Source organism: Lutra lutra, chromosome 3, assembly GCF_902655055.1.
Source record: "Lutra lutra chromosome 3, mLutLut1.2, whole genome shotgun sequence".
Classification (NCBI taxonomy): Eukaryota; Metazoa; Chordata; class Mammalia; order Carnivora; family Mustelidae; genus Lutra; species Lutra lutra.
Genome location: NC_062280.1, coordinates 36,343,450 through 36,368,015, shown reverse-complemented (window position 1 = coordinate 36,368,015; position 24,566 = coordinate 36,343,450). Strand labels below are relative to the sequence as shown.

At 42.7% G+C, this 24,566-nt stretch overlaps 1 protein-coding gene across 10 annotated transcripts in view; it reads left to right on the top strand.

Annotated features, from left to right (window-relative positions):
• Positions 1-24,566, top strand: part of COL4A4 (collagen type IV alpha 4 chain) — a 122,166-nt gene that overhangs the window by 20,888 nt on the left and 76,712 nt on the right. For all 10 annotated transcript variants that reach the window (XM_047721164.1, XM_047721163.1, XM_047721166.1 and 7 more), the window contains 4 exons: positions 2,479-2,556; positions 20,352-20,486; positions 21,449-21,493; positions 22,151-22,267. In XM_047721164.1, coding sequence (XP_047577120.1) covers positions 2,479-2,556; positions 20,352-20,486; positions 21,449-21,493; positions 22,151-22,267 — 375 coding nt within the window. The remainder of the gene's footprint in view (positions 1-2,478; positions 2,557-20,351; positions 20,487-21,448; positions 21,494-22,150; positions 22,268-24,566) is intronic.

The following is a 24,566-nucleotide window of genomic DNA, read 5'->3' as shown; positions in this document are numbered from 1 at the left end:
ATGACCTGAGCCGAAAGCAGCGGCTTAACCCACTGAGCCACCCAGGCGCCCCGAAAAAGAAGATTTCTTCTTCCATTATCCTTTTGCCCTATTTGAACTTTTAATTTTGTGCAAATGTTGTTTTTCAAAAAAAGAAAAAATAGAGGCAGAAATGTAGGACTGGTTATTAATCTAGAAATTAATAACTTCTTAAACATTTTATTCACGATAAATTTGTTTAAAAATATCTGAGATGAAATGGATAGGAACTTTTCCATTTTCCTCTTTGAGGAGTAGCATTAGTTTTTGAGAATGCCAGTGTGTTCCTGGTGAATATGGTTTATACATTGAATGTTGCCTTGTCTGGGATATGGTCTTTATCTTTTCCAATGGGTTTACATGATCTGTTTTTGAGATGCAGCTTCTTCCTTTACAAATGCCTCCCCCTTTTAAGGTGGCATTTATTGGGAAACATGTAACGTAGAAGAACTTCAGAGACTAAAATGATCTCTTGCCTTTTCTCTTATCAGTACTAGTCAAAGCTTTATATGCAACTATTTCTTTTTCTTTATTATAATCTTCTAACTTATCTAATTTATTTTAAAACGATTCTTTCCTGAAATGTAATTTTGCTACAAACATCTCTGTGATGCTTGGCACACAGTTAAGTAAAAAAAAAAAAAAAAAAAAAAGCCAAAACAAATAAACAATAAGAGAACAAACTTGCCTTTATTATCAAGCCAGCTAATCAACCAACCTTCTTTTTCTGGTTGTTTTGATATCTCACTGAACACATAGTAATGAATCCCAACCTTAAGTGAACCCAAGTGTTCAGACTAGTTATTTTAAGTGTTTTCATGCTGTCCTGGACCTGGGCTATTTCATTTTTTTTTTCCACCTTATCAGAGTTTTGAACTTGATGTTTCTGCATTCATAGATAACAATGTGACTCAAACCTCAAGAGGTATATATTTCTAAAACTTCAAATACATTCTTTAACTTAACTCTTGTCAAGGTTTACATTCTTATATACTTTCAATGACCATAAGGAGTTTTGTTTATAATAATGTCTTTTTTATTAATGCTCAATTTAAAGATTTTTTGGGGGGGATTGCCTCTGAGCATATTTTCCCATAAAAAAGAGGTCTAAATTGTGTGATTGAAAAAAAATGCATTTTGGATAGACTCTTTTCCCTCCCATACACATATTCATATACATGTGTATATACACATGTATATATTCCTATGTACACTACTCAGATGTATTTACATATATGCTTATGCACATAGGTGTGTATGTATGTATAGAGGTCTCTCCATCAGAACTATAACTATTGGTTCAAATGTTTTAATGTTCCCCGCCATACTTTGGCATAAAAGCTTAAATTTATAGCCTTGAGTGTAAAAGATCTATCAATCATAGAAATGTGTGGTTAATACGTAAGAGTTGCAGTGAGGGCTGGACCAGCAAGATGATGAACTAGGTGAAGTTTATCCCTGGTGCCCTTCTGATATTCCTATCCACACTCTCAGCTCCTAGCATCTGGAGCTGCTTTTGTCACTATTCCCTCCCAACCCACAGTCCCAGGCTCTGAAGGAATGCTCAGTGTCCATTGTCAACGCAGGTGCCTCATGGTGGCTGTTTTGTTGTTAAGGCGTCAATTTATGGAAACAGTTACTCTGGGATTATGCTTTTGTACTGAAGTGACAGATGACTCTGGATATAGACAATGAGGATTTGTGAGAACAAGGGGCTGATTCTTCCCAAAGGGTGTGTGTGTGTGTGTGTGTGTGTGTTTGGAGGAAGCATGAACATTAAGAAAATATGTGAGTGTGGAGTAACTCTTTAATGAGAATTTTGGAGGGAAGTTAGGGAGAAGTGGAGAAAGTGCCCAAATGATTCAAATTCAAGAACTTTCTGGTTGAGAGACACATTTGAAGAACCTTCTTGGAGTTTCAGCAACTTGCAGGAAACAGTTGTCATGTGAAGTCCACAGCTGTGACTACAGCAGTGACCAGGAAGGACTCAGCGTTCTTGGAGGGGAAGCAAGAGGGTCCTAAAAAGCAGCCGAATTTATAATCTGAGTGAGACACCATTGTGTGCTTACAGTTTTCCTAACCATATAACTTACACTCTAAGATTATGCACAGCTTAGTAAGTGATATCTTACTAGGAGAGAGACATTACAGAAGATTCTGGCCAGTGAAAAGTGGGTTCAGAAGCAGGCTTTTTTTTTTTTTTTTTTTCTTTTTAATGCTAGCTCACATGAACTTTTATTTTGCTCGCATAATCATCTTCCCTCTTATCAAGCCACAGTGTAATTTCTTTGCCTTTTTATATATCAACATTAGCCTTTTCTTTTCACAAATCCAAAGGTCAAAGTATACTGTGGAATTCTCATGGGTTAGGGAAAGCAAGGTGTTTGTTATAATGTACACAACGGGTACCCAGCTAAGTGAAGAATACTGCTTTACTAAACCAGATGCTTCACTTTCCAGAGTGGAAAGAAGTTTGTGGGTCCTTGCGGAGGAAGAGATTGCGCAGTGTGCCAGTGCTTTCCTGAAAAAGGGTCTCGGGTAAGTGACGTAAAAATCCGCATGGCCAGTGTGAGGGAGAGATGGGGAGTTGCTAATCAAAGGGCATAAAGTTTCAGTTGTGCAAGGTGAGTATGCTCTAGAGATCTGCTGTATAACGTCTTCCTACAACCAACAATAATGTAATGTTCACTTAAAAATTTGTGGCAAGGGTAGATCTCTTATTAGGTGTCCCTACCACACTAACATTTTTGAAAAAAGACCCACATAGACAGCATACTGGAATTTGAGGTTTTGTGAATGCTTCATACTAAGGATTCGCAGATTCTTAGCATGTTCTGGTAATTGTCAGTGTTGATAGGTTTCACAATTAAAGTTCTGTATATCCTGATAAGAGATCCCAATTATATTACACTATGTGTCATGCTTGGAAATGCAAGCTGTGATTCACCCAGTGTTTTCTAGTCTTGTGAACTGCCTTATGCAAAAAGGGTCCTCGTGTCAAATGGCCCATACTTGGACACAACCATCTTGAAACTCAGGTTGCATATCAGCATTTTAAAGGCTCTGAGAAGTACTGCAGTGAGGGGGGAAAGAAGGCTTGTTTGTTCTTACTTAAAGTGGTATATCTGGACATTTGACTACAAGACTGTTTTTTGGATAACATCTATTGAGATCACATGGAATAGAATTCTATAGTTGAAGTGATAGCTGCTTCTCCTGTGCCAGGCACTGTTCTGTGTTCTGAAAGTTCTTCAGCTCTCTGGCTCCTCATGACAACTCTCTTACCATCATATCATGCAGAAGATCCAAGCTCAGAGAGGTTTAGTATCTTGATCAAGTCCACCCGGGATGGCCCCCCTGGGTGACTGTGCAAGATTCTCTATCCTGCCATGCACAATAGGCCTCTTAGCTACTGTGTTTCAGATCATTTGAACATTTATGGACTTCTCCCTTATATTCTGACAGTAGCAGTTGGCTGCCCACTAACTCATTTGTGCTGGAGCATTAGATCAAACAATTCTTCTGATTTAAAATACTCCCACAATCTTACAAGAAAAGAGCATGCTTCAGAAACTTCAGTTTTTTTGAGTCAGAGCAAAGGTTCTGTTGGAACGTGTCTATATCAATCCTATAGAGCATGACACTCAAAAAGCAGAATTCAGTAAAGATCAGTTTACAAGGATGCAAAACATCTCCTAAGAGAAGGGACCTTATATTTTCCCCACAACTTCAGTTTATCTGCACACAATACATGGGCAATATGTCAGAGGCTCCTCTGTTCAGCTCTCTCCCTGAAAGCTGCCATCCTATTGAGCTTCTGCTCTGACAAGTCCCTTTCTGTTCAAGACGCTTTGTTTTTTTTAGTACTTCCCAAGCTTTGGCGCTCAGAATTTATCTTGAGCTTTTCCAAGTTGCCTTCATGATATAATTTAAAAACAAAAGGGGCAAACTTCTAGTTTTAAAATAAATAAGTCCTGGGAAAATACTGTAGAGCATGGTGACTGTAGTTCATAATACTGTTTTGTATATTTGAAAGTTGCTGAGGGTAGATCTTAAAAGTTCTCCTCCCAAGGGGAAAAGAAAAAAAAACAGTAGCGGTGTGATGAGAGATGCTAAGGAAATGCATCATGGTGATCATTTTGCAATATACACATGTATCAGATTTTGATGCTCTATACCTAAAACTAACATAATGTTATATGTCAATCATAGCTCAATAAAAAATTCTTTTAAAAACTAAGGATGTCTAAAGCTAGCAAACTAAGAAGTACTTAAGTCTCTTTTACATAAATGTACATGTTATTTGGGGATGGGGGAAGCCTGGATTTCATGTGAAAAAAAATTTTTTTTTACTTATAATTTTATTTTATTAGTAACTAATGCCTGAAATGTCCATTTACTTGATAAAGTGATGTCTATCTTATTTAGTAAAAAGTAGACTTTGTTGCACCCAGAAGATATCCAAACTGGAGAAGAGTTGTGTCGAACTCCTTCAGGACATTTCCTGTGGGATAAAAAGTCTCAAGCCATAGAGGGCTATAAGATGAGACCCTGCACAGTGTATGAATTGGATATTTTATTTTATTTTATTTTTAATGTTTTTTTTAACACTTATTTAAACATATATTTTTATCCCCAGGGGTACAGGTCTGCGAATCGCCAGGTTTACACACTTCACAGCACTCACCATAGCACATACCCTCCCCTCATGTGAAATTTTTTAATAAAAACATATGAAGACCATGTAAATGAGAAGAAAAAGAAACCAGTGCATCTAAATATTAACACCCTTTGAGTTTGAGACCCAAGAAAAATGGATCGATCAGCTTTAGGAGAGGAAGGGGACAGGGGTACCAGAAAACAAGGAGGAACAGTTGCTTGGATAAAGCTCTGATTTAATGAGGCTGATGGTTATCACAGCTGGGTCGGGGGGCGCTACTGGTGTCTAGTGGGTACAGGCCCAGGGTGGTGCTCAGCACCTGCAGCACGGGCCAGCCCTACCCCCAAACTTACCCGTCTCCAAACACCCACTGTGCTGAGGTTTTAACCCTGCTGGAACGCAGCCACAGCTCTGTGAGGCTGCTTTGACACATAGTTTCATGTTTCCCTGCAAAGCACCTGAATTTCCAATTGCTAGTGTGTGGAAGAGGCAGGAGCCCCACCCTGGTAGCTGACTTCAGTTGCAGAGTTTGACCCACAATCACGAGAGGATGACGACGCTCAGATTCAAACACCAGATCTTCGTCATAACTTTGTGAGCCCGGGGCACCCGAGCCTCGGTTTCCTTGTATTCCCACCATTAGTCCTTCCTCTTGTGTTTTCTGGGATGTTCAGCAGTCACCAGCAATGCACCTGGCGTCCCATAACGCAGTGTCCGGGGCCAGGGGTTGCGAGGGCTGACGGGACGGGCCGCACTCTGCCATCCGTGTCCCCGTTCCTGGGTTGTCAGGGAGAGCAGAATGCACACCAGTCCACCTCTGCCCTTTCCAGCTAGACGGCCCCCACGCGCAGGCTGCGAGTTGCTGGCGGCGGTTTCCAGCTGGGAGTCTGGGAGCTCGGCTTGTGCATAACTGGGAGGTGGTATAGGCGTGAGGGCCTCCCGAGGGCTCCCAAGGGCTCAGCAGTCAGCCAACTCACATACCATCTCGGGGCTTCGGTGACAGCTCGGGGGGGCTAGAGAAACAGGAATAGATCCAGTTTTGGGGGGTTGAGGAGCCGCCCAAGGCGGGAGAGCCCATGAGTGGCACAGCCAGGCATTCCTCAGAAGGAAATTATTTCCCTTTTCGGGGTGAATGCCTGAGTGAGTAGTTTAAGCCCCGATCAGAACTGCTGTGTCTGGAGCAACTGCTGGGAAGCCAGGCCGGCCCCATGCCCTGGAAAGACCAGGGGTTAGGGCTGGAACCTGGGACCCACGTGGGAGTTTGAGGTGGAGCTGGGGTGTATCTGGGGCAGGGAACCAAGGACTGACAGTTCTGACAAAGTGAAGTTCAGCTGCATCCATGGACCGTGGAGGCCCCTAGTGTAGCTTCACCGTGTTTTCCCACCAGCCCTCCCTGCTGCTTTCCTTTCTCCCGCTGACCCCCCCCCCCCCCGCCCCCGCCCCAGCTGCAACTGTTGAGCCACTCACTCCCTGGAGCATAAGCTGAACCTTCTCACCTGCCTACTCCTTTCTGGAATGTCTTCCCACTTGCACTCAGCCTCTGTCTTTCCTGCCCTCCCCAGAGGAGCTCTGTGGAGACCCCAGCCCTCCCAAGGCATCCCCTCCAACTCCCCTCCAACTCCTCCCAGCCAGTGCTGATGCCCCTGGTGGGGACCCCGTTCCCTTCCCTCATACTGCTCGTACCTGCAGCTCTGTTTGGGTGTGAGCATGGATGCCCTTGACCCTCTTGCTGAGATCATAAGCACGCCCTCCTTCAAGGTGCTCCTATGGACACATGTACAGTGTTGATGTTGGCTCCTGGCCCACAGTGGACACCCTAGAATTGAAGCTGCTTACTTGTGTTTCACCCCTTAAGAACTGGGGGTCAGTTTCTTGTACTGCTTCAAGATGATAACGTTACATGGCACATTAAGGCAGTTAGTCATAAATCAAATACATTAAAACCAGACTCCAGCCTGGGCAGGATCGGGAGCCTGGGTGGGTAGCCATGCTGTTCTAGAGCATGCCTACAGGGACACCTACCATATCTGAAGGGGGGGATCAGAATTAGCAGGGAGCCCCTCACCCCAATCCTCCCCACACCCATACACGTACATCTTTAAGCCTGTTACTAAATGCACAATCTCATGTAAATTCAAATTCCCTTGTGGTTACAGGAAGGGCCAGAAATAAGTGCCTTGAGCAGTGGCAGCAAACAGCCCTTTAAGGGCTCAGGACCATCCTGGAAAGAGCTCCAGGTGGAGGGTGGGAGATTGGAATGCCTATGGCTTCTTCTTTGGGGTTCAGAGTCTCAGCTGGGAAATAAGTGTTTGTCCTGTGGGGCTGATCCAGTCCCTTCCAGCCCTAACAGCCTCAGGTTCTGTGATGTGGGCGAGGCCTTTTACATGTAACAGCTATATAATCGGCTTCCAAAATATTTTGCAACTATGCCCTAACATCTTCCCTAACTTCATGGTAGTCCCTCTTTAAGGACATGAATGAGGTGGCATTGGACAAGATTTTAAGGTTTTCTTTACTAATTTCAGCAGAGGAATCTTCACGTTTTTGATGGCTGCCTCCTTGCAGGGGAAATTATGTGTCTTTACAGAATAGGATGGGACCTTTTATAAGTTCCACTTTAGTAACTAGAAGGATACTAAAGACTCTTTCTACAGCTTTTTCCAGAATAAAATATATACCCATACTGTCTTTTTTTCAAGGGAATCTAGCAGCTGTTGAACTGTTAACTGTTATAGTAAGAACTTTATAATTTGGTGGTTTTTATACAAGGGGTCATGGGCTTAAAACTCAAGACCTGTCTTAGTTTTTGCGGTTTGGAAGCTAAAATCACACATTAGCAAATCAGTGTTTCCTATGGGAATTTTAAATCACAAAAAATGTACAAGTATTTTTCCCCACAATCTCATTCATTTGTCTCACACACTCCTAAGAGCCTGCATTCCATGATAAAAATGGAATTTGCTTGGGGGATTTTAATTATTAACATTTTTCATTGTTAAATTATTTGCACACAAAGTTCTAGAACTCTATCTCTTTATCCCTCATACAGCTGTATTCCAGTACACTGTAGCCTGATAAATGGTACAGAGCAATTAGTTTTAGATCCCAAAGTTCCCATAACTCACTTATGCTATATTTTGGTATAGGCAGATTCCAATGACAACTGACAAATTTGATCTGTCACCAACCCCTTAGATTTTTGGTTCTACTTTCTTCTTTTCCTTCCACATCTTTCTCTTCCAAGAACGCACTTCCTAGCTCATGTTGTCTCTGTTGGAGAATTCTCTGAGAAATGAAGCCGTGCCTGAGGGAAGTCTCAGGGGCTTTCAGGGGACAGCAGGTAACTCGAGGGAGGGGCCTCAGGAAGGGATATTGGCCTCAGGGACCTTAGGGAGCTATATATAGTGCATTTGTCACGGAAAGGCATCAGGACCCAGAACTGGAGAAAATATAGTGTCTACAGAGCAAATTCCCCAGTACAATTTAGCTCACCAGCTGTTTATGACTTTGGCTTTGCTTGTTAAATGTTCCCCTGTCAGGAATAGTAATCTTGATTTCTGAAGAATGAAAAATTTGCAGAAGTGAACAGAATAGATCTTCAGTTGCAGAGGCTGGAGGGAGTATTTCTGAGCAGGGCGTGGGAAACCAAGTGGGGAGAGTGAGGATACATGTCTATCATTTTATACTATTTGGTCTATTAATAATCATAGTGGTAGAAGTTATAGTAGTAGCTTGTGTCCATATACAAGAATGACTCCAATGAACTAACACAGCTTTCAGTATGCTGACAGAGCTCTCTCTCTCTAAATCTAGCATTTGTGCTTGAGAAGGCAGGAGAGAAAACCAGCTTATATTTGGCTATTATGTGGTAGGACATGTTGTTTTTCCAAACAGGCTAGGTGTGCCGAAGCTCACCGGGGGGTCCTAGTGGTGGTGTGGTTGTGAAGGTAGGTTTTGGCGTATCTGCCCTGATCACTCACCTCATTAAATGGCCAGTGATTTGCAGCAGAGCCTTTGGCCTCCGCATGTGGAGTTCAATTCCATAGCAACGAAGACTGCTGAGCTCTGCGACCCAGCATGAGCTGAGGCCAGGCGGCCGCAGAGCTCAGCAAATGTGGGGACTACGCTGAACTTGAGAGGATCAAGGTCATTGCCAAAGGGGAGACAGTCTTGTTGGTGGTGAGAAATAAGGGCCAGCAATACAGGTGTTTCCCAAAGCAGGCCATATTCCCTACAGAAAATGTGAAACAGTATTTGTAGCTCTAGAAAACCTCTCTAGGGCAAGGGTAACATCTGACTAAATTAATTAAAATGCTGAATTACAAAGAAAGTTAAAGTAGATTTCTCCTTTCAAATACTATTTTCAGTAAATTGCCAAGAAATCGCTGGGGGAAGCAGCTTTGTCTCAAAGGTGCTAATTTTTTTCATTCATCTGTCCTAGGAGCTCATCTGCAATTCATTCGGCAGATGGCCATTCATTCATCCCATTCATTCATAGTCCTTGAGCATTTGCCCTGTATCTGCCATCATGAGGCTTTGATGAGTAAGAAAAGGTCCTTGTGGCCTGGAACTCAGAGACCAGAAGAAGGGACCAAGATGCACGTTCGGCCATTATTTCTGGGTGCCCGAGAGTGCCAGGCACTGTTAGGAACTTGGGGGGCATCAGGGTAAGAACAGACAGAAAGCAAGGATCTCTCCCTGGGAGAGCTGGTGGGGCAGGGGGGTGAGGCGGAGACAGCAGTGGAATCAGAGGCCATCTAGTGATGGCCTGGCAGCGTGTCCTGTCAGTCCCTAGGGCAGCCACAACAAATTACCGCATGCTTGGTGGCTTAAAACCAGAGAAATATATCTTCTCGCAAGTTCTTGAGCCAGAAGGGCACAGGCAAGGTGTTGCCATTGCTATACTCCCTCCACAGGCAAGAAGGGAGGCTCCATCCACTGCCTCTTCCAACTTCCATGGCGACTGTCAGCATTCCTTAGCCTGTGCCCCTGTCCCTCCAACCTCTGTCGGCACACTGCACCACCTTCTCCTCTGTGTATCTGTGACGAATCTTCCTCTGTGTCCCAGGACCCGTCAGATAATCCAGGACCAGCTCCTCCTCTCAAGGTCCTTAATGTCAGCACCTCGTTTGCCATCTCGTGGGCTTTCCACAAACCCCGGGATTAAGATGTGGACGTACCTTTTTGTGGACATCATTCAACCCACCGCAAGTGTCTGGGCTGAGAGAACAGCCTCTGTTCGGTCCTGAAGGGAGAAGGCGATGGGCTGGCGTGTTTGAGGAATCATAAGGAGCCGGGAAGCTTTGGCTGTAGTAGGTGAGGGAGGAAGGGACATGAGGTGCAGGGAAAGCAGGCACAGGTTCTTTCCAGGTAACAAGGAAGGCTCTGAAGGATTTTGAGGAGTGTGGAAGCGTGTTGGATATGTGTTGTAAAGAAATCATTCCTGCTGCTGTTTGGAGGATACAGGGAGTGTACGTGGGGGGCGGGGGCAGTGTTAGGGAAAAGCTGTCAGGTTTTCGTCCCAGATGGGAGGTGAGGTTGCTTAGCAAGGGGGTGCGTGAAGAGGTGGGGGAAGCAGATGGGCGGCAGGGATATTTGGGAGGCAGGATGGATAGGAACGAGGAGGACAGTGGAGGTAGGCAGGCGAGGTGCAAACCGCTGTACAGGGAGTGCTGTATGACCAAGGAGCACATTGCGGGGCATGATCTACAAGTCCCATTTTGGATTTGTAGAGTTGGAGGTCAGTTGAATATGGTCAGGGCTCCACAGAGAAGTCTGGGCTAGGGAGGGAAGTTGAGGGGTTGGTTTTTCAGCATTGGACGCCATTAACTCCATGGAAAAGGTCAAGTTTGCCCAAAAGAAAGTGAGAAGAGGCCAGGGCAGCCCTGTAGAGCTCCTAGGGGCTTCTCTGCAGCAGGAGGAAGGGCGTGGGCACAGAGGACACAGGAGAAAACATGGAGAGGACAAGGTGCAGGGATACTGAGAAAACAGAGCAGGGGTCAGCTGGTTCCAGCTCCTCAGGGAGGCCACTGGGAGCTCCCCACACTGCCTCATTCAGTTCCCACAGCAGAGGTATGCCGGGCTGCTCTTCCACCGTTTTTAAAGATGGGGAAGGCACTCTTCAATAACCAGGTTCAAGAGGTGATTTCTTTATTGCTCAGCAGTGAAGCCCTATCTTCTGGTTCTCAGAGTAGGGTTCCTTCCACCGCACCATGCAGCCTCTCAAGAACACGGCTGGGAATCCTGAGTCAGTGCTATTCCAGGCCGAATGGACCAGTTTATCCTCTCATTAACAAGTGAGGTGATCTGAAGGTACAAGAAGACACTCTGCCACCACAGTCCAGTCTCCTTGGACTGTACTCCTTGAATAACACCTTTTCGTTATTTATTTTTATAACCCTTCATGATATCCAGCACTTTCTCCCATTATAGGGGGAGACCTGACAGCGCTTAATTAAAGAGCTCTGTTCCTCATGGAGGCCTGTTTGAGGCTTTAGGTGATGCTCTAGTGTCACCTAGTGGATCACTCTTTGAATTACAGCCAAGTTTGGAAAAGGCAGGAGGGGTGGTGCTTGAATGGTGTGTTTGAATCAGAAAGTCTTAATCCATTCACTATTCCCTGAGTTCATGTTTAGAATGTACACCGTGCCAGGCAGTGGCCACGGTTCTGGAGTGGTAATAAAATGTACACACATCTCTGGCCCCAAAAAGCTTACCGGAAGACATCATCCCAGGCAGATATTCCTTAAACTAACATGCACAAAACAATAATGAAAAATAGGTGATGAGTCTTTTTAGGTGCTATTTTATGGTGGTCAGAAGGGTTTGTGCAACAGTGAGATTGATCAGAACTGGGGTGAAAAGAGCAGAGCAGAAACAATTGAAGTTTGAGGACCTGAGTTCGAATCTTCGTTTCCCTAGGCGATAATCAAGTGGTCTCTGTCTCTCTGAGCCTCAGTTACGTCATTTGGGAAACAGAAAAGTAGCTATAGGGTGGCTTTCTGCTTTATAGACGTAAGGATTCCATGAGATGAATGCACAGTGCTGTGTTGGTGCCTAGAACAAGTGTCTTCCCTGCCACCACCACCATGATGGTTTGGGTTGGAGGAAGGTTGAATCTGAGCTACAGATGGAGAAAGGCTGCCATTGCTTCAGGCAAACGGGAGGCATACGTGTGATTGGAGCAGAAGGTGTAGGTGTGGAAATGACAGGCAGTAGGTTAGGCTGGGGGGGGTGAAGGGCAGACTGTCCCCATTATAGTGGGTGATGAAAACAGTGACAGGGGCAAGAGAAGACTGCAGAGGAGTTGACAGTTGTCTGTAGAAGTGTGTGGAAGCCCAGGGTGAAGGAAGGGAGGGAGGCTGGTGCTTGGGTAGCCCATGTGAGATGACAAGACCAGGACAGGGAGTCTCTGCAGGGGGATGACAGTAAGACACATGAGATTTAAGTCAAAGAGAGTAGGGTGTCCTTGGCCACAGGGTGGACATGGAGAGCGAGGGAAAGCTGACAGCCATGTGGTGAGCTTACAGATGGAAGGAAAAAATTGCCATCTGGGAAGAGAGGGGCAGGGAAGCTAGTTTGGGAGTGATGTGCTTGGCTTCTCACGTGAGGAGTGTGAGGGAGGAAGGTTCCAGAAGTGTCTAGAAAACAGTTTTGAGATTGACAGGATGTGAGAATGACAAAAATATAGGCCTTTAATTAATTTGATGAATATTGCTGTTTCCTAAAGAAACTTTACAGAAGAATTATAGAATACACTGGGATAATTTTCTTTTAAGTTTAAAAATAAGACGAGGCTGGAGGCAGTGGACATGTCACTGCAGGTGTGGTGTGAGTGGGGGTTGGTGGAGGGACCCTCCACTGTGCCAGGCTGAGGTGTGGGAAGAGGAGCGGTTTGGGGAGCGACCGACTGATGCAGGTATGAGGCAAGCCTACTAGGTATGGGTGTCTGAGTGAGTTATACCCCTAAATAGAACTTTTCTCATCTATCTGGGGATACTAATTCACATTTCTCGGTGTTGGTGGATGGATTAAATGAAGCAAGGTCTAGAGAGTGACAGGCACAGGACCAGACTCCATAAACAAATTCCTTCCCTTCCTGGACACTTTGATGATCACTGTCATGGTCATAGAGACCAAGGGTGATTTGGAAATGTGTATGTAATTAGTGTAATAGAAACATCTTTCATAGTCATTTGTTCATTCACTAACGAATGAATGAACAAACATACGTTTGTACTTCTTTGCACTGTCTCTCACTGAAAGTCATAAGCCACAGAGACATTTCTGTGCACACAGTAGCAAAAAAAAAAAAAAAAAAGAAAAAGAAAAAAAAGAATTTAAAAAAAGGAAAGGGAAGGAAAGGAAGGAAGGAAAATTAAGAAAAAAATTAAGAAATTAAGAAAGAAAGATCAGTAGATACATCAGGAAAACTACGTCTGAAAGTCAGTCAGTCATTCCATGGGGAATTTCTTTTTTCCTTTTTGCTAGCCTGAATCCAGTGTAGCAATCCCACTGCATATCATGTTGTTGTTCATGGGTGAAGGGCACGTAGTTAGGAGTAAAATATTTCTTTAAAATTCTTTTTTTAAGATGCAAAATTCTTTTGATTATTTAATGATCCTCTAGATATAGAAACATCGCTTACGGGTTTGTTATTTATGTCTGTTCATCCTGAAATTAATTCCGTTATAGCCTCATATATGAGTGAGCTCAAATATTTACTTGTACTTTATGGTTTTTTTTAACTGACCCCTTTTTAAATACGAAATAGTTTAAGGAGATTAGAATTATCCTCTACATTGCTGTGGATAAATTATTTGCTCAAATTAGATGAAATAGCAATGACTATTTTAAAGACTGGTGTTTGGAAAAATTTCATGAGCAGCTTTCTGACAGATTTAATATTGTGATACAAGGTTAAGTGTATTTCTTTAAAAAATTTATCCTATAATGAATTACCTATTAATGTGAAAAATAAAAACAACACTAAAAGTAAAACAAACCACAGTCTTCCCCAGTGGCTGTAAATAAGTAAGCATTTAATACTTTATGTTAGTTTTTCCACCTATAGAGTAGGGGTTATATTTGCCATTTAATATGGTTGAAATGATTGTATAACATCACTGTGTTTTATCTCAAGAAGAAGTTACAAATATTGTTGCAATTAGGGCCATTGTTCATGATGTCAGGTTGTGCTCTGCTTACCTCAGTGTGGAATCATTGACTATTTCACTGTTCGTGTTTTATTAAGTATTTATTGTCCTTCCTATCATCATAGTCTTGGGCACATAGCCTGTGCCCTCCAGAAGTTTGTGGTTAGCAGTTGTGGGGTTGAGGGGTAAAGAGATGGTCACTGTAATTGGCGAGGGGTGTTATTATAGAAGCATCTTCGAGAACCATCTAGCTCTGAAGGATGTGTGAGGGGAGGACAGGAGGTTGGAAGTCTTTCTGTGGGAGCACTAAGAGGTAACCTTAGGAGTGAGAGGGACATTTCTGGGACAGGATACCAAGTCTGTGAAAGAACAGAGCTTATTCAGAAAGGGCAAGGAAGTCAGTGTAACAGATCAGGGCGAGGGTGGGGGGCAGTGAGGAAGGACACGGGGTTCAGAGATGAATAATGTAAATAACCATTCCTTATTTTATTTTATTTTAAAAGCATTTTGGATGGCAGCTTCTCAAATCAGGACCCATTTATATACTGAGCAGGGTTTTATTATTCTTACCACCATGGGAAACGTTTCCACTCCTTTTTTTTTTCTCTCCCTAAAGTTCCATTAGCTCACCGGATCCAGTCTTGCGCGTCCAGAGTGAAACACATTAAGGAGATTTATAGGCAGTTAATTGACTGTCTCTTTCTCAGTTACCCTTTTATGTTTAAACGTATATTTTGTTGTTTCTAAATGTTACATTATTGTAAAGGACAACATTCACAAAAGGTAATTTAGGAGTTTTCTTTTATAAATTACCTGTAAGATGAAAAGATAATTCCCAAACTTAATGAAAAAGCAGTTAATTTCCTGAGTCTTGTATTTAGGACATCTTACCAAGTAAGAGCAATTAACATAGTTTTTTTAAAAAAGGAGCTGAAGTCATTATTTATTCTTTTAGATTATTGTTTACGGTTTGTGCAATATTTAAATTGATATGCCCTCAAAATGCCCCAAATGATTTGTTCCTGTATAATTACATTTCATATTTTATTGTTGTCTGTTTTATAATACATATTTATAGACTTAAGCTTCCTTGAAAATTCTAAGCTTTTAGTATTTTTATGGATACTCAATAAATAGTAGCTGTTACTATGATGATGAAAAAGCATGAAGAGAAGGGCAAGTTCAAATGAAGTGTGATTTTTTATTTGCAAAGTTTAGTCAAGTGATAAAGGTTGTTGATAATGTTTGTTGAGTCGGTGACTTCATGGTGAAAGAGAAATGTTAGTCTTTATTAGAAAGGTCATATTTGCTGTTGGTAAATGGTAACATTGCTCTGGCTTGCATTTTCCCTCCTGAGGCATGACAAAATGTTATCTCTTGTATATCCTTCAAGAAATGTACCTTTATAAACATGCATTTAGAGAAGATGTCTGTCCATTTGTTTCTCTACAGGTGGGATAAAACATGCAACTTGTTTGTCCCCCTTTGAACAACGAACTAGATAGATATTATAATAATTATAATAATATTATAAATATAACAATACAACAGTTAGCATAGATGTGCGGGGCACTATGCCATAAACATTTGCCATGCATTATTCTTTTTATGTCCACCAGCCATTGACAGAGAAAGAAGCTGAAGAATAGAGAGGGTAAGAAATTTGTCCGTGGTCACCCAGCTGGTGGGCCTGGGCCTCAACTCCAGAGGCCTGTCTGCAGAGCCTGGATGTTCGGTCACTGTGTCTACTTCATGAGAATCACGAGGGTGATCTGTGTCAGCTCAGAAAGCCTTGCCCGCTCTCTTTAATGTTCAGGCCTTCCACATTTCCGTCAGGTCTGTTTCTTCTGTGCTCGCCTCTGGGGTCTCCAGCTGCCGGTCTCTGCATCTCTCTGCAGGCTGTCAGAGCCCCATTTGCCTGCTTGGCAGCTGGCACTCCCCACCCACCCCCATGGTCCCCCAGCGAGGAGGTAAACCCCGCAGTTCCCTCGCTCTTGGGTGGGATCACTCTGAGGTGTGTATTCTACCCTGAGTCCCGAGGGCCCTCTCTGGGGTGAGCTCCAGTGACCCACCGGTCTTGTTACTGGAGTCGGATTCTTGGGTCTGACAATATAAACGAGGCTGGACCCCAAAATCAAAGGCATAGGCAAGGCTTTCTTGGGGTTGCAGCTTGAGCTGAAGGGAGACTCAGCACCAACCAAGAGTGTGGTTAGGCTGGCCTTTCCAAGAGACAGGGAGACCCTGTTTATCTGGAGAAAATTCCCACTCACTAGGCTAATGAGGGAAAGGGGGACAATGTCTCTTCCTGATTGGTTAGCAAGGGCGTTGTCCTGATTGGCTGGCATGGCCTCATCCTGATGGTTGGCAGAGCCTCGTCCTGATTGGTTGATACTGGCAGTCAACTCGGGCAGCTCATTGGTACTTTTGGAGCAGGGTCTTCAGGGTTGTGGAGCTTCTGTTTCCAGTCAAGGTTGTGTGTGGGGCTTGGTCCTGGTTCTGCTCTGTAAGAGAAGCGGTTTAGCAATAACAGTCAACAGAAAGCGCCCCAGGTACATAATGTTTTTCACTTGGGGCTTGTTCCCATGGCCCCTAACTGTTCCAGTGACTGGCTTGATTCTGCACCCTGATTGCCTGCCTTCCCTTTTCTCTGTCGCATCCCTGCTTCCTTACCCTATGTCCTTTGAATCTCAGACAAATGGTTTGCATTGACTCCTTGTCCTTTGCTTTGTGTCTGGGGTACCCAGGCTAAAACAGGCTGTAAGGTGTTTGATTGTGTGAAGTTACCATAATCTATTCTATTAATCTCATTTGGGAAGGTTTTTATAGAGTTTCCAGTTTTGCTTGTTATCACAAAAAATGTTGTGAATATTCTGTCATTATTGTCTTTAGACCAGGGCACACAGAGCTTGTGTCCGGGGACCCCAAGCCCCAGGCCGGGCCCCAGCCATCTTCCTGTGTCTGGGCTTGGCCAAGCCAGCAGCATTTTTGTCCAAGGTGACTCATCACGTGTAGACTGGGACTGGCTGGGTCCCAGAGTCTTTTTTTTTCCTCCTTCAAAGTTGTTAAAAATGATTAAAGAAGACAATTATGATACAAACTTTAACACTTCGTGAATTCCTGAGAATCCAGGGAACAGCAAAATGGGCAGAAGTCAGGAAGCTTTTATGGGATAAAGAGTAAGGAACAAGGAAGAGAACAACTGAAAATGAGTAAGGCACAGGGTAATATGTATAGACTCCAGAGCTGGATTGGTGTGTGGGGATTGGCAGACTGGAAATACTGTGTGTCTGGTCAACCCAAGCATTTATAGGGACCCAGAAATTATCTAAGTTTCGGTTTGCTCACATGGAACCTGGGCTCCGTCTTGGGCCTAGAGAGTTGTTTTAAGTGATGCTCTTAGATCCTTCTTCTTATACAGGATTCACCTCATGAGGAGCTCAGGGGTTCATGTTTATGGCTGGTCTGGGACCCCATGGCTGGGCATGTTTCAAGAGCCCAGCCACCTAACAGAATACTCCCACTTACCAGCTTGTGGAATTTTGTTCATGGGATCATAGGAGATTAGATCACTAGAATAGTGCTGACACACTGATTTTCATATAGATGAGACTCCCCCAAAAATATTTCTCCTGGTCCCTACACACCAGAGGGGCACTCCTGTATTCTTGTATGTGGTCCCGATTGGAGTTGAGCACCAGTAATTCAGAATGGCCCAGAGGTTTGAGATCTGAACGGAGCAGATATCTCCTGAAATCCATACGGCTTTTCTCTCCACATATCAAGATGTGCTTGTTCACTGAATCATGAGAATGTTCTTTGGTGGAGCAAAGGGATACAACATGATTTTTCTTACATCTTTGGAAAATTTTAAGAAGTATGAAAATTTACTGGTGAACATCCTGACTTTAAATGAATACCAAGAGTGGTTTCTAACTGATAAACTATAGCATGGGCTCCGAAGCATGTTAGACAACACAGTTGAATACCTTAGACACCACAGTGCATGTGCTGTGCAGATAAATCACCTTGCATCGGTGGAAACCTTATTGTAAACTTCTCATTATAAAGCTTTTTTTTTTTTTTTAATCTGATGTAAGGGTGTTGTCTTCGGATTGCAAAGTGAGCTATTAAAAAAAAAAAAGTATGAATCTAAGATACCTTCTGCCCAAATTAAGTTATAGACAGAGATTGAATGCCAGAGCTAGAAATATCATTTAGAAACTCTGATTTTAGATTCTTAAGTTCATTCAAGTAGCCTCACTATTCTCATACGTTGATCATTTTATGAAAAGTAAGTAAGTTTGAATGTATAATATCATTTTATATGTCACAAAGATGATAGTTGATAGAATTGCCTTTTTCAAAGTTCAAAAATCGCTTTCTTAACCACACTGGATCCAGGTAGAGTGTGTCCAAAGTGGCTGGTGGTCAGGCTGGACCACAAGCCTGGGACCATAGTCACTGACAGTCTGTCTATCCCGTATTCATTTAGAAGGGATTTCCTGAGCCAAAATCTGGGATAGATGATAGAGGGAAGACTTAACTGGTGAGCAAATACCCTTGTCCTCATAGAGCTAATATCTAACTGGAGAGCCAACCAACTGATGAGCAGGTAACTGAAAAATAGGAAATGCTAAAGATGCAGAGAATGAAATGGAGAGGCTAATGAGGGTGGCACTGGATTGGAGATCCTACCTCATGGAGTCGGGGGAGAAGCCAGGGGTCAAGGAAGCCCGCTAAGCAGGTGGCAATATAGGAGAGATCTAAGTCAAGTGGAAATCTAGAGAAGGAGCAGTCCAGAGGGAAAGCCGAGCCAAGGAAGAGCTCCCAGGGCTGGCTGGCAAGTAGTGAATGTGGGGTACAGGGGAATCCAAGACCACACCTTGGAAGGTTGAGAGGGAGCTGGAGGTTTACTTTACCTGTGGGAAGGAAAGAAAGGGTTTTAAAAAGTGGGGCAGTGCCATGATCTGATGTCTGTTTCAGTGTCTCTTGGGTTGTCCTGTGTAGAGAAGCCTAGGAGAGGGGAAGAGGAAACTAGAGAGCAATTTAGGAGCCAAAAGCAATAGTCTTGATGCTGGCCTGCACCAGGGTGGCGGTAAGGGGGACTGAGAAGAGATGAGTCCCAGATCTGTTTTGGAAATGAAATGGTAGTAATTGATCATAGATTCAATGTAGGTGTAGCAGAAAGAAGAATAACAAGACGACTCCAGGACTCTGGCTGAATGAAAAGAGTAGTTCAGGAAGGTTGACAGATTAAATTTCAGAAGAAAATGAAGAATTCCATTTTGGATCTTTTTTTTAAGTTGGAGGTACCATTATATCCAAGAAGATGTCAAGGAGGCAGGTGGATATGCTCAGCCATCTGGAAGTTAGAGAGGTCTGTGCTGAGACATAGAAGTGTTGCTATTCAGACCCATGATATTTAAAATTTCAGTCCTAGAGGGAATCATGAATGTACAGACTGTAGAGAGAAAGAAGGGAGCCTGGGACAGAGAAGGGAGCAAATCATGGGGGGCCTAGAGAGTGTGCTCCTCTGAGACCAGTCTTCCCTACTCCAGAATAGAGAGAGCTGTGAGACTCAGTGCTGCTTCTAGTGAGCGATGACTCAATATCCATTTGGTGCATTAGCCCGTCTAAATGCAACGGAGGACAGATAACAAGGAAGCAGAGAGTTTCTCATGTTTGTACTGGAAATGTACCTACTGTGGGTTCAGTGGGGGAACTGAGTTCATGAGCCTTCTTCACCTTAAATAAGAGGTGACCCTTTCATTTATGGAAAGTCAGATTGCACCAGTACAAATTGACATGTGGAGTCTACTTCCCAATTAAGAAATAAAATACAAGATAAAAGTAACTAAAAAAGGGAAACATTGGGGCGCCTGGGTGGCTCAGTGGGTTAAAGCTTCTGCCCTCGGCTCAGGTCATGATCCCAGGGTCCTGGGATCGAGTCCCAGATCAGGCTCTCCGCTCAGCAGGGAGTCTGCTTCTCCATCTCTCTCTCCGACTTGTGATCTCTGTCTGTCAAATAAATAAAAAATCTTAAAAAAAAAAAAAAAGGGAAACATTTTCCACTAAAAGAGCAGAAAAATCATTAGCCATATGAACTTTTCAAAAAGATCTGGCAGATTTCTCCATTCTTGATTTGTGTCACTAACATAATGGTAGTGATGCTTTGATTTTTTTCCCTTGCCTTTGCAAGTTCCTTGTTTTGCTAAACAGCTCAAGATTTATAAATGTCATTGACAGAATGAGAATAGTAGGAGAACTACAACCAGTTCATGTGTGTGTGTGTGTGTGTATACACATGGACTAATTTGACTTACTGTGTGCCTTAAATTCAGATTGAAAAGGACAATGTTGATGTTCCTTATTTTTGTAATTAATAGATTATTTATGTTTTTATAACTAGAATTCTACTCAAACTCTAAGTTTCTTGTCTTCTGTCAGCCAAGTGAGCATGTTTGTGTTGGAAGACATAAGAAACACCAACGCTCTGCCTTTTTAATCTTCCTTCTTAGGGTCAGCCAGGACCTCCGGGGCCACAAGGTCCTATTGGACACCTGGGAATGCCAGGACCCATTGGAATTCCAGGAGAGAAAGGGATGAGAGGTGACAGTGGTCCTCCTGGAGTGCCAGGTGACAAAGGTGATAGGGTAAGACTTTTCTTAAGTGAGAGATTCTTCCCAACCAGGGTTACTATGCCAGATTTTTTTTATAATCACAAATAGTCCCTACTAGCACCTTATAATAAATTAAGTCTAAAGTCCTCTTCCGTAATCAGCCCTAATTCCCTAACTCTGTTCCAGAGGAGCATGCCTTTCTAGACACTTCTATGCACTTAAATACATGAGTGTCCCCAGTAAAGGGTTATATTCTTTCATGGCTTTCCTAAAAACCTAAATGATGTATTTATCATGCTGAGCCTTTCTTTTTTTACTCAACCATATGGCTTAGAGATCATTCCATATCAATTTATGTAGATTAAAGTTATTCTTTCAAAAATACTGCACAATATGCCATAATATAGATAAAAACCATAACTTATTCCCTGTTGATGTAAATTTGAGATCCTGTCCCAACTTTGTGTCATGCCAGGTGCAAAAGCAATCCTGTAAATGACCTGTGTTTACAGTTAAGAGTTTATTTCCCTTGAAGAGACAGATTCTGAGAAGTTGAAATTCTGGCATATAGGGTATTGAATATTTTCTTTCAACTTATGCTGCCAAGTTGGCTTCCTAAGTATCAAAAAAAATGTACAAAAGGTTTTTTTAAATGTTGGCTTTTAAGTTAATTAATGTAAAAAGGGACTCCTGGATAGCTCAGTCGGTTAAGCGACCAACTCTTGGTTTCAGCTCAAGTCACGGTCCTCGGGTTGTGCAATCAAGCCCCATGTTGGGCTCTGCACTTAGTGGGGAATCAACTGGGGATTCTCTCTCTCTGCCCACCTCAACTCTCAAATAAATAAATAAGTCTTAAAAAAAAAAATCAAGTGACAATGACTGCTAAGAGTTTTTTTTTTAAAGTAAGTCATTAATTATTTGTTTTCAAGTAATCAATCTGTTAATTTAATACTTTAATAACTTTTATATTTTTGTTTTGTTTTTGGTGACATTAGGGTCCAACTGGTGTTCCTGGATTTCCAGGTTTGGATGGTATACCTGTAAGTATCCCTAAATTTTCTCCATTTTTTTTTTAAAGGGAAAAGCACTCATCAAAGCCCTTAAAATCACATTTTATCTCTCTACATATACATTTATTTGGCAAACTCTTCTTTATTTTCTTTTGGTAGTACATGGAAGGTTGCTTTCATTTCAATTTTGTATAATGACTTTGAGACCAAAACACTACTTGAAAAGCAAGATTTTCAAACAGATTAGAGAAAAACATTCTAAAACATAAACTACATGTACTTGCCATGTTCTAGAAATAAATGTATACTCACAGGGAAAGTTTTTCCTTGGTTAGTTTTAACAGAGGAAGAAGGTTTAAATCTCTCATTTCTATTATGAAAACCAAATAAAAGAAGGAAGATGTGTTTCAAGGGTTTTATAATCCATTAGAGTCTTTCTAAGGATTTTTAAAAAGGTGCTCTCCCAAATCTCTTGGACTATCCAAACTAAATTAATTTCAGCTGGGGATATTAAAACTTATCTCTATATTCTTACTGTGTCACCTAGTACTTGTGGGTGGGAAAGAAGTTTCACAAATTCAGTAACACGTGAGTCATAACTGTCATAATTTGGGGACCCATATTGCAGAAACTTTGTGTTATAGTATTCTTGCAAAAACACCTCACTTATCGACTTATTTCTTACAGGGGCACCCAGGACCTCCTGGATCCAGAGGCAAGCCTGGCATACATGGCTATAATGGTTCACGAGGTGATCCAGGGTTTCCAGGAGAAAGAGGAGTTCCTGGCCCAAGGGGCCCCCCAGTAAGACCTCCACAACTCACCCTAAACAGAATCTTAAGTGGAGGGCTCTACAGTGGGCATGAGCTTGATGTGTTCAAGAAACAGAGTTTGTACAAGTGTGCCAGGAGTGGGGTGAATGATGGGGGTGGCTGGAGGGTGAGGACAGAGAGGTGTGTAGGACCCAGAGCTCTTGGGCCTTGCAGACTGTGGGAGGAGGATGTAGTTTCTCTACATGCCATGGGAAGGCACTGGGGTGTTCCAAGGAAGGAAGCAGTATGATATGATGGATGTTCCATTAAGATGTTCTAGGCTGCTGTATGGAGAACTGGATAGCAAGGGAAGGAGCAGGGAGGTCAGGAAGCAAAATTTAGATTGTTTATCATTCAGGGTTCACTGCAGACTTGTTAACTCTCTAGGTATTCCAAATAAGAAGGTATTTCATATAGGGAATTTGACACATAACAGAAAGGTTGAAGGAGGGGAACTCAGGGGCCACTGAGGGACTATGATTTCAAGGTTTCACACTTAGCTGAGAGCCACCAGCCAGAAGGCTGCTCCTGCACATGAGCACTGCCTCCCACCCCCACGTCCAGACACTGGCAAACAAACACTCAAGTTTCTAACCTTCCCTACTTGGCAGTAATGACAATACTGAGAAGAGGATGTCTTCCTCACTTCTGCCTTCCAAATCTCATAAGCCCGTCTCCTAGGTGGACCCTAAGTCCCATTCCAGCTGCAAAGGTTTCTGGGAAATGTAGTTTTGGCTTTCTCATCCTCATCATGCAATAAGAAAAATAGAAGGCATTTTGAATGGATGTTCAGAAACAGTTGCCAATATCCAGCACTTCAGAAAACGTTATGGCTTTTAGGTATTTTTTTAATTCAAAAATATGGCCTCTTATTTAAATATGACTTTAGTAAGAACTATTCTTTCCTGTACCTCTAATATTTCCTTTCACTCTCTCTTCCTTTTTCTCCCATAAAGTTTGGGATGATTTGGCCTTTTAAAACTGGTTTCCTGGAACTCGGGCAGCCTTTCCACCCCCCCGTAAATATCATTTCCCAAGATTCCTTCTAAAGGATTTCTTATCCTCACCACCGTAATCATCCTGCTTTCTCCTCATTTTCCATTTGCTCCCGATTCTAGTGGGACTGGTCTGAACGCAGAACTCAAAAATGATTTCCAAATTTATATCTTTCTTTAGTACCAAGGAAAAACAACAACCATCTTCCGTAGTTAAGCTTTTCAACTACCCTTTGTTTTCAGACTCAGCCATTTGGAGGCTCAACTGCAGTCTGATGAATGCACATTCTTAAGATCTTCAGATTGGTTCCAACCGCATTCTGCTGTGTGTCCATGAACATTCAGAAGAGGGGGAGTTTTCTATTTTAGCTTTCCCATGGCGTTCTCTGGTGACCACTGTACTGAAGTTTGTTGTAATGGTATCTTTGCAAAGCAGATTTCTTTCTCTTGACCCACCTCATTTATAGTAAGTCCTCACTTTGCCCAGTAGTGTGAGGCATTAAGAATGACCATGCAAGCTGGCACCACACAAAGCAACCTTAACATCCAATGGGAAAGGTTACTATTGTTCCTTGACCTTTAATATGTTTTGTTAAAATATTAAAAACTCTCTTCATGTTAGTTATAAGTACATAGGAAAAATTTTTTAAAAAACTAATATAGATTTAGTACACTGTCCTTTAAGACATACACAGTGAGAATCGAAGTGTTTCAAGTCTTTGTAAACACTTACCAAGAATGTTTTGAACAGTACCTTCTTCGGGCCAAGTAACTTACAGTAATGAAATGAAGGCGTCTTTCTGTGCTCTGGTGAATTGTCCTACACTTTTCTGAGTTTGGATCAGCTTCTGTGCCATGAACTATAATCTAAGAGTCCTTTTGCGATGAGGGTCTTGTGCCTATGCCATGTCCTCTGGCAATTCAACCTTTATGTCCCAGCCACTTCCCTTTTTTTGTGTTGAGAACTTTGTCTTCATGGAGTCCCTCTGGCTATTTCTTCTATAACTTCCCTGACATTCTGTCTGAATTTCACTACCAGCTTTATCATTTTTCATTCCCTCACTTACTTTCATCTTTGATGGCCAATTGCCTTTTGCAGTGGGGTCTATTTTCATGAAAGGTCATTTAGGCTTATTACTGAGAGACAAGGAGGGAACACAACTACACACTTTGCTGGTGTGTGCGTGCACACCCACTGACTCAACAGATGGGCAGTGACCAATCATTGACAGACTGAAAGGAGTGATGGGACCCGTGATCATGATTCCCATCTGTTACTTATATATACCTACAAGC